The 10,649-nt window shown below is 38.9% G+C and overlaps 1 protein-coding gene across 1 annotated transcript; it reads left to right on the top strand.

Annotated features, from left to right (window-relative positions):
- Window positions 1-436: 436 nt before the first annotated feature.
- TIGAR (TP53 induced glycolysis regulatory phosphatase) lies at window positions 437-10,228 on the top strand. The gene is made up of 6 exons (XM_026048339.1): window positions 437-456; window positions 1,728-1,765; window positions 3,776-3,897; window positions 4,167-4,244; window positions 7,732-7,842; window positions 8,270-10,228. Exons 1-6 carry the CDS (start codon window positions 452-454, stop codon window positions 8,726-8,728), a joined length of 813 nt encoding a protein of 270 aa, XP_025904124.1. The 5' UTR covers window positions 437-451; the 3' UTR covers window positions 8,729-10,228.
- The last annotated feature ends 421 nt before the right edge of the window (window positions 10,229-10,649 follow it).

Genomic DNA, 10,649 nt, shown 5'->3' with positions numbered 1-10,649 from the left:
GGGCGCCCCGGGGCGCCGGCTGCCGCCGCCGCTCGGGCGGAGCGAGCCATGCGCAGGCCGCTCTGCAGGGCTCCCGAGCGGGCGCGTCTCCGGCGGCGGCCTGGGGTGCGGTGGCCAGAGTTCCTTGGGGTTATTTTTTTGTTAGAGGCTTCTCTCCACTCTTACAGCAGAAAAAAATCTGAATGCATGAGGAAAGGTAGTGTTATCCCTGCGCTGAACCCTTTACACTGTAAACCTCTAACACTGTAACCTTAGCAGTGCTTTCCGTACCCTATGTTATCTCTTCTGGCATTTCCTCGTTTAAATAACTAATCCAACTGAATCAAAATCATGGCCAGTAACTCCAAGACAGTTGTCTGTGTTGGAGATCTTCCTCCCCAACCTTTTAAGACTTTGGAATGCTCGCCTCTTGAGTTATGCTCTAAAGGCATGCAGTGCTTCCAAAAGCAAAATGTGGTAAGTGAAGATGCCATGTTATTTTTGCAGTTATCATCAATAGCTAAAACAATTTTTGAAATCTGGAAAGAAGTCTAAAACCAACACTGTATGCTTTAATCATATTTTTGTCTGTCTGCAGTTTGATCTTGGAAATATTTGACTAAGAGGGCCTTTTCAGTTGTCTTTGGTAATAGACCTGAATAGGTAAATGATTCTGTTACAGTGTATTTTAGTTCACTGTCAAGACTAGATATATCAGTGTAGTTTAGTATTGGAATGCTATGTTGTACTAAAATTAGGAGGAGCTATTTGTGAACTGTTAAGTAATTCGTCATAAGACCTTAACCCCTGCCAAAGGCACTCCATTTGAATGAATGAAAATCCCTGCTTTTCCTCTGACCACCCTTCACTTAGGAAGGGTAGTCTCTGCTGTGAAATGTTAAAAGCAACATCTGTGACTTTAAAATCTCTATGATTAGTTCGATCAGATGTGATTCACAGACATGGTCTAAGTTATGCTAGCCAGTATTAGTGCTACTTGGAAATCTCCATCTGCCCTATAGGAAAGATTCTATCCAATCGGTTGTATTCTCCTCTGGAAGATGGAAGAAGCTGTTCAAGATGCAGGCAGAGTCTGAAGAGTCAATAACTGCATGCTGTTCAGGAGACGATTGAATTTTTTTTTTTTTTTAAGTGTTTTGGGAAATGGTGATTTTTGTCCGGCGGTGTTGATGGCTCTCCATTTAAAAAGAAAGTATCTGCGTCTGCAAAATGTTTTAGTTGCTCTTTTCCTGAAGTACTTTTGTACTTTTGTAAAAACAGAGTATTTTAATTCCAGAGAAAGTGATGTTTATTCTAGTAGATCTTCATAGTTTTGTTGTATTAAACTTTATTAGTTCCAGGTTTGTATTATCTGCTACTGTATCTTTAATGTCATGTCCTTTATGCTTTAAAAAGGAAGCAATACTAGAGTTTCTTTCTTTTTCTGTCCCCCTTCAATATGGATTAGTCATTAATAATAATTTGGCTTCATTTATTATTAATTTAAGCAATTGCTTCCTTTTGTTTCCAGATTTGTTTTAGTGAATATTGGAAGTGTGATTTGGATTGACATCTTGAAAATACTTTTCTTGTAAGGTGTTCAGATATCTCTTTTTGCAAAGAGGCTGTGGTATAGTCATTTTTATATTTCAACTCTGTCATCTCTTGTATCTACTGTAATAATCATTTTGAACTTGGCCTAAAAGTAGTGAAGTTTTTTTTTTTTTTTTTTCTGTAATCTCTTTCAGTGGGGAGACAAGATACAACAAAGACAAGATACTGCAAGGTTAGTATCAGTCATGCTACTAGCATGTTAGAGTAAAATGATTCTTCCCTGCAAAATGAGAACTCCCATAATGAACATTTGACATATATTAAGTATATTTACTGATTATAATATACCTTAAGAGGCATTATTTGTAAGCTTAGCTTGATAACTGTAATGATAAACCAATTTTCTTGAAATGAGTAGAAATAACTGTATACTTATGACAATGTCAAGAGTATTAGAATACTTCCTTTTTTTCCAAACGGGGGAGGGAGGGAAAAGCTGTCTGCAAACAAGTAAAACTGTGGCAGCGCCTGTTAAGGATACTGGAATAACAGACATCACTGTGTTAAGTCTTAGTGGTTTGCATCAAGCCCAAAAGGGCTTCTGGGATTCAGATGAGAAGTGGGAATGGTGCAGCTGTAGTAAAAATCAAGCTAGGTACATGTGCAGTGACTTGAGGTGGTAGGGAGCAGCAGGGGACTGATTGGTTGCTGATGTTGTAAAGGAGGTTGTCTCTCTGGAAAAGATAATCTCTCCCTTGCAGAAAACTAGGAGCGAAGTATAAAAAGTGGAGATTGTTTAAATGCTTGATTTAATCCCAGCTCATTCCATGAAAATGGTCTTTAAAACAGTTTTAAAATGGCCTTTTATGTAGTGATTGCTGAGTTGGTACACCTAGAATTAAAATATCTAAGTTGTTTGGTGTCTGCTGTAGGAAGACTGGGGAACCTAATGAGACTGCACTGTAAATCATATGTATTGCTACGACCTGTGAGAAAGTTATGCTTCTAGATTTTCCTGCCTCTGTTCTGACATTTCAGCTTATTGGTCTTGCAATGTGACCTTTGTGTTCATAACAGAGAGTAAAGCTTCATGCGCTTAAAAGTACTGTTAGTATTTGTAGTTGCTACTTTTCTGCATCAGATAATACGTAGGCTTCTTACTTACTAAATGCTGGACTTCTGTTGTCATATCTCATGCTACTGTAAGATTACAATTCTGTATTTTTCTTGCTGAAATTTGGATATAATAGGAAATATGAATTCTCTTCTTTGGCTTCCTCATGATGTAAAATATACCATAAGTGTGGACAAAGCAGTGTGTTAATTTTGTCAGTCTGCTATGATTCTAAATTCTCTTAAATCCTCTGAGGGGCAGGAGCAAACCTTTATACCATTAAAGTTGGATTGCCAGAATGATGCTTCTCTCAGTATTAGCTTAGAGCTTTGTGATGAGTTAATTCCTGTCTGCTCTGCCTGAAGACTGTATTTTGAAGGGTTGCTTTTCAACTAGATATGCTATAGATACAATACAATACCCACGCAATTGTATATCAAGTAAGAAGTAGAGAAAGATACTGTAACAGACTCTTTATATCAACTGTAAAATTGTTATGAAACAGTATTCCTTTGTGACAAAGTATTCAGTAATAACAGTATTTCCTGTGACAAAGGGAGACTTCTTTTTGCCTCAGGCCTTTAAGACATTGTCAGTATTAGGCAGTGGGGAGGAACAGGCATTTCAAATGTCTTAGATCTTGACTGTCCTGCTGTGTATGTTTCTTCCTGTGTCCATTTTAGTATAAGCAACATGTCAATTGTATTTTCTGTTTAATAGTAGGAAAGCTTCTTTGTATATGGATTTTTTTCTCCTCCTCATGAAACTGTGAGACTCCTTTAGCAGGCAGTGTACCAGAGACTACTCTAAAAAGGTCAAATGGCTTAAAATGATTACTTGCATGTAGAAAATAGTCCTCTGTATTATGATTAAATTTCTGATATGCATATGATAAACTAAATCTTCCTAATTTTCTATCTTGCATGTCTTTTTTTTTTTCTTCACTCTATTTGTGTGATTAAAATCAGTGAAGGCCAGAGGAACGGTCATTTTCACTATAACTTGTGTATGCTGGAAAAGGATTTTTTTTTTATTGCTGAGCAGATTTTTCTATTGTTATCATGCTTGCTCAACTGGCAAATTATTTAAAAGTTGGATATCTTCATGTTGAAGAATTTCTCTTTGCAGGTCAAGGAGTGGATGAGCCCCTTTCTGATACTGGTTTCAGACAGGCAGATGCTGCTGGTGTATTTCTCAGTAATATGAAATTTACCCATGTATTTTCAAGTGACCTCCTTCGAGCAAAGCAGGCAAGTGCTCCTTGTGGTGGCTGGATATAAATATTAGATTGTTTTGCATTTATTTACTATTGATGCAAATATCATGGTGAAGGAGGGCCAAAAGCAATTTTGATGGATTTAAAACTGAAGTTGGACTTGGGTAAAATTCAAAATGATCTCTGCAAGTAAGGAAATTTTAAAGCAAAGGAAGGCTGCCTTGCTAATTGCTGTAATGTTCTAAGATGGTATAGCTATCCAATGGGAAAACAGTTCGTAACTATATAATATTCACTTTCTAGACTGCTGCCACAATTATAGGAAAAAATAAGTTTTGCAAAGACTTGGAAATCAAGTATGATGCAAGACTTCGAGAGAGAGTAAGTGCTATAAAAATTTGTTTTTACTAATGATCAACTTGAGAGTATAAGTTACTGATGATAGATTCATGAGTCAGTAAGAATCTGGTGTAGTAGTGAGGAGCACAGCTTGGATATGTTTTTAGTTGTTTAAACCAAACTCTTTACATAAGGTAATAATTTTTTTTTGCCTAAGTATGGAATGTTGAAGCAAAGATAATATTTAGTAATCTTAAGGATATATGCAAGACAAGGTTTATGTGTAAAGCTAAGTCTTAAATGTAATAAAAAGATAATGTTTCTAAACATGTAAAATAGAAAGGATGTTCTTTCTACCTGTCATTGCCTTAATGGCACAAATTGATCTTGACTTATTAGCATTTCATACCTTTTTTTAGCACAAAGACTAATAGAAAATTTTCTAGTAATGGTAGACAATCTACTTTCCCTGCTTTCCTGAATAAAGTTTTTTTTTTTTGCATAATAAAAAGCATATTTGTATCTCCTGTTTTTAACTGTCTTGACCAGAATAAGCTCAATGTGGCTGCTTCTACTAATATCATTCACCCTTCAAATACTACACTGATAGTTTGTAGCATTTCTTATTTAATATTCATCTAAACCAGAAGTTAGAAATATGGACCATATTGGATTTTTATAAAAATTAACCTCTACTCCGCTGCATTTTCTCCTTCATGGTGTTCATATTAACATATTAACATGTATATGTTAATCACATCCCCTCTCAGTCTTCTCTCCAAGCTAAACAGGCCCTACTCATTCAGTCTCTCCTCATACAAAAATATTCCAGTCCCTTAATCATCTTGCTTGTCCTCTGCTGGACCCTCTCGAGAAGCTCCACGTCCCTCTTATACTGGGGAGCCCAGAACTTCACTCAGTATTCTAGGTGCGGCCTCACCAGAGCTGAGGAAAGGGGCAGAATCACCTCACTCAACCTGCTGGCAACATTCCTCCTGATGCAGGCCAGGATCCCATGGGCCTTCTTGGCCACAAGGGCACGCTGCTGACTCATGGTTAAGTTGGTGTCCACCAGGACTCCCGGGTTGTGTGGAGCTCTGTGGAGCTGCTTTCCAGCAGGTCAACCCCTATTCTATACTGGTGCCTGGGGTTATTTCTCCCCAGGTGCAGGACCCTGCACTTGTCCTTACTGAAACTCATGAGGTTCCTTTCTGCCTAACTCTCCAGCCTGTCCAGATCCCTCTGAATGGCAGCACAGCCCTCCGGAGTGTTGGCCACTCTACTCAGCTTGGTGTCATCTGCAAACTTGCTCAGGGTGCACTCAGTGCCCTCGTCCAGGTCATTGATGAACAAGTTGAACAGCACTGGGGCCAGTACTGACCCCTGGGGGGCACCACTGGCCACAGGCCTCCAATTGGACTTGGCCCCATTTATCACCACCCTCTGAGCTCTGCCATCCAGCCAGTTCTCGATCCACCTCACTCTGCACTCATCCAGACCACACTGCCGGAGCTTTCCTATGAGGATGTTATGGGAGACGGTGTCAAAAGCCTTGCTGACGTCAATGTAGACAACATCCACAGCTCTCTCCTTGTTCAACTGGCCAGTCATCCCATCATAGAAGGTTATTAGGTTCGTCAGACATGATTTCCCCTTGGTGAATCCATGCTGACCACTCCTGATCACCTCCTTCTCCTTCATATGCCTAGAGATGCTCTCTAGGATGAGCTGCTCCATCACCTTACCAGGGAGGGAGGTGAGGCTGACTGGCCTGTAGTTGCCCGGCTCCTCCCTCTTGCCCTTTTTGAAGACTGCAGTGATGTTGGCTCTCTTCCAGTCCTCCGTCACCTCCCCTGCTCTCCAGGACCTCTTGAAGATGATGGAGAGCGGCTGAGCAAAAACCTCGGCCAGTTCCTTGAGCATTCTTGGGTGCATCCATTGGGGCCCGTAAGATTTGTGGGTTATCAGTTTGCCTAAGCGATCCCTAACCCAATCCTCCTCAACAAGTGGAAGGTCTTCCTCTCGCCTGTTTATCTCTCTTTTACTTGAGCTCTGCAGTTCATGGCAGGTGGCCTTAGCAGTAAAGACAGAGGTGAAGAAGGCATCTAGTAACTCTGCCTTCTCGGCATCCTCTGTCACCAAGACTGCCTCCCCATTCAGCAGCGCACTGACATTTTCCATAGTCTTCCTCTTGCTGCTGACATATTTATAGAAGCCCTTCCTGTTGTCCCTGACGTCCCTTGCCAGCTCTTATTCCAGACAGGCCTTGGCCTTCCTCGTTGCGCACCTGCGTTCTCTGATGATGGGCCTATATTCTTCCCATGTGGTCCTGGCCTTCTTCCACATGCTGTACGCTCTTTTTTTTTCTCATTAAATTTGCCTAGCAGTTCCTTGCCCATCCACACAGGTCTCCTGCCCCGCTTACTTGACTTCTTTCTTGTGGGAATGCGCTGATCCTGAGCTTGGAGGAAGTGGTGTTTGAATATTAGCCAGCTCTCCTGGACCCCCTTTCCTTCTAGGACCCTAGCCCAGGGGACTGCTCCAAGGAGCTCCCTGAAGAGGACTTGAATATACCTTTCATCTATTAGTGGTTCTAGAGAGGTAAGAGTATTCATCTGCCACTGTTTAAAAACCTGGAAAGATCTTAAAAGGTTAAAATAGTAATATACATCCAAGCGTAGCTGTCTTCTAAAATACATTAGAGACAATAAAAGTTCTTTTATATTGTGATTTCTAGCTTTTCAGTGTTACAGATGCATAGTTTGTATATATTGTTTGTTACTATTTCAGTTATGAGCCTTGCATATGAGAGATTATATCTCAGGAAAACTTGCGTCATTGAAAATAGTTACTTGCCTGTTTCTGGAAACCATTATCATTCTTTAAAGCTCTCCCTGACACACACACTTCTAACGCTGTCCACATCAGTAATGTTTCCCCTGCTACTCTCCTACCCCAGCCCCCCAAAAGAGGGGAGACTATTGTTTATTTCAATACATGGAGTATTTGCATTTTTTTCTTCCTTTTAAAACAACTCTTAAATGAACAGTCTCTGGAGATTTTTTTCAGAGACTTGTAGATAAAAAGTATTTTACTTTCAGAGGCGGGGAGGGGGAAATCCCTTTAGTCTTTCTACAGACAGATGAAAAGTAAATGGAATTTATCATCTTGAATGCTTACATACAAACATGTTTGCAATGTGGCCTTAATTACTTATACCGAGTGTCAGATGTAGGAAAATAATCCCTATTCAAAAATGATGCCCGAGGTAACCTTTTGAATGTTACTCCTTTAAGATGCTACTCATATTTCTCTAACTAACATACATATTTTTAAATTAAATAAGAGATACAAAACACATTTTCCCTGCCCTTTCCCTCAATGGTGAGATAAAATGGGAAAGTTAGTTAAGTCTGAATGAGATGAATAGTTCCAAGAAAACAAATCTCTGACGATATTTGCATTGAAAGTAGAACTGAAGATTTGATGTACCTAGTTGAACCGTGTCTCTGTAACTTGCCTCTTGCAGAAGTATGGCATTGCAGAAGGAAGGCCTTTGACTGACCTGAAGGCAATGGCAAAGGCCGCTGGAGAACAATGTCCTTCATTCACACCTTCTGGAGGAGAAACACTGAATGAAGTATGATATTTAGTGTGTCCTGTCTTTCCAGGCTACTTAATAGGTGCAAATGCAGCTCTTGCTTATCTATGTACAACTTTATTGAAAGCTTATTCCAACCAAAGGAAGTTATTTTTCAGGATAAAGGAACCAGTTGACTTGATTGCATGAACTGCCAAGTGGGGAATCTCTTTAGAGCTAGAATATTGATTCTGAAATGGATTTCTCATGAATCTTTCATCTGTTGAAGGATCATGGCAATTACTCTTACCATGAATTCTAGTGCCAGAGAAGTTACCTTATGCTCACACCATCAGGTAGTTTACCATTGGTTTCAGACTTGTTTTACTACTTCAGTTAATATAAATATTTATCTATGTTGTAGTTTTCTGAAAGCTAAAAATCTCTTGCAGTCCTCACAATGCTATCTTCTGACCTTTCCCTTTAGGTGAGAGAACGTGCAAGGGATTTCTTTGAATTTCTGTGTCAGCTAGCTGTTGAAGCAGGACAGAACAAACAAGAGACACATAGTGCAGCAAGCAACAGTTTAGGAAGATCTGAAGTACAGTCAGTTTTCCCCTGGACAGACCACTGCGGTGAACCAGAACTTAACTCTGATTACAGTGGAGCTTCTAAACAATTAGATGCCAATATATTAGTGGTGAGTCATGGGGCATACATGAGAAATTGGTTTGTCTATTTTGTTTCAGATCTCAAATGTACTTTGCCAAAAACTTTAACAAAGTCTCAGTTGTCTTCTGTGAGTCCCAATACAGGAGTTAGTCACTTTGTTATAGAACTTGATAAGGAAAAAATATTAAGGCCTGAAATCAACTGCATTTGTCTTAATCAGGACTCTCATTTAGTGGATGTGAGTGCTGAATGTGCAACTTCAAAAATGTTTTAAGAGCTCTTAGAAGGGAAGGGATTTTTAGATAGTCACTCTACAAGGTCAGGAAGGTTTAGTAATTAATGGAATTGGCTGGAGTTATTGCCACTACACTTCAAAACTGGAGAACTGCTAGTACTTACCACCTTAAAATAATATACAACTTGCATGATTCTAGTATCTGCTGTAAGTTGACACTGGAGAAATGGCACAAATATCCTGTATGAAAGATAATGCTTCTGTTCAGTCACTTGCATACATGGTCCTGCAGTGCATATTAAAGTTTTTACCATTAGCCCATTTTTTGTGTGTTTTCCATTTATAAGAGTTGGGGAGTAAGAGTGAGGGAGAATGGTACTTGGAAAAATGAGGTATACTGTATTCTTGTTTCATTACCAAATACTATATTGTGGTAATAAACATGTTTTTTAAACAACAACTTTTTTGAATTCAGTAATATAATTTGAACACCACTGTTTAGTGCAAAAGCTTGTTTTAAGCAGTGTTTCTGGCTCTGCCACTGAAGAGCTGTGAGATGCTGGACCAGGTTACATCTACATTTGTAAAGTGTGCCTACCTCATAGGACTGTTTAGGATGAATTTCTTTAAGTGTTGGGACCTGCTAAAAAGTACTATACAAAGCAACCAAGTATTGCTTGTAAGGCAAGATGCTTGTAATGCAGATATATGGAATATCTGCATTATATCTGCATATAATGGATATATGCTTGTAATGCAGATGCTTGTAATGCAGATATAGCTGAAATAATGGTCTCTAGGTTTAAAAGTGATCTTATCAGTATAATAAATTGTTTCCCACCTAGAATCCTATTAATTGCAGTCATTATAGGAGCATTTAATCTGAGGGTATAGGCAAGATTGTATGCTTGGTGATTTCTTATATAACTGTTAGCACTATTTTCCTTCCACACTGGGATGTTTGTAGTGTTACTGTATGTGCTTATCTGACTTGTGTTATTTATAATTTCCAAATAAACTGTCTCCATTTACATAATTTAAGCCTGTAAATAAAAGTTATTAAAGGGTCCTGTATAGAACTCCATTTCGTCTGTATTTCCTTTGAGGCAAAACAAAGAAAAAAAACTGTTAATATCACTCTACAGAGCCTTGCCCAGTTCATAGTTTCTGATTTTTACAAAAGAGAAAGGACATTTGGTGAAAGAGTACCTTGTATTTGTGAAAGGCTAATTATGGATCAGTGCTTTCCTAACTACTTAAGAGAACCTCAACTGTTAAGCACAAACTTAAATTACCTCTGTCTGCACCAAATTTACTAGTTAACTGCACTTTCATGTGTATTTGAAATTGTCCGGCTTTCTTGCCATGGTGCAGGGTCTTGAATTTTGATAAGGGAGAAGTTGACATTATTTCTGTAAACAAGTAGCTGTACTTAATTGTAATTCTGTTTAAAAGTAACAAAAATGTTTTAAATGTTCTGTACCTTGCTTCTATTCCTGTGACTGATTCAACAGGGAGCCTCTCTTGATTTGAACACTGAATAGAAGTCTACTCTTCTTCTGTGGTGCTAAGACTGTAGTTTTAACCAATTGGGATACTGCTAAACTGGAGAGGATAAAGCAGGAGTGTTCTGTCATTTGATGACCTAAGATAGTCTTATAAGGTAGTCTTTTCCAGAACCTGATAGTGAACCTAACATTTTTATACTATGGGACTTGTTTATCATCCAAGTGACTGTGATGCTGAGGAGTAGTCACAGAAGAAAACAACTAGTTTTCTGAAAATGAATGCTGAGTAACTGGAACCAGGAGGACCTGAGCTTTAAACCTTTAAGGCTTTACATAATGTGAAGGTCTGAAGTATGAAGCTGCATAGGCTTCTTGAGCCTATCTATATTGAATTTCAGTATTGATAGCTAAGCTTTCTACTTGTTGATAAACTGCATGTCTTCCACTTCTGC

The sequence above is a fragment of the Nothoprocta perdicaria genome, unplaced genomic scaffold (assembly GCF_003342845.1).
Source record: "Nothoprocta perdicaria isolate Ctin4 unplaced genomic scaffold, notPer1 scaffold_534, whole genome shotgun sequence".
In the NCBI taxonomy this organism is placed as follows: domain Eukaryota; kingdom Metazoa; phylum Chordata; class Aves; order Tinamiformes; family Tinamidae; genus Nothoprocta; species Nothoprocta perdicaria.
This window is presented reverse-complemented; position numbering and strand designations above follow the sequence as displayed.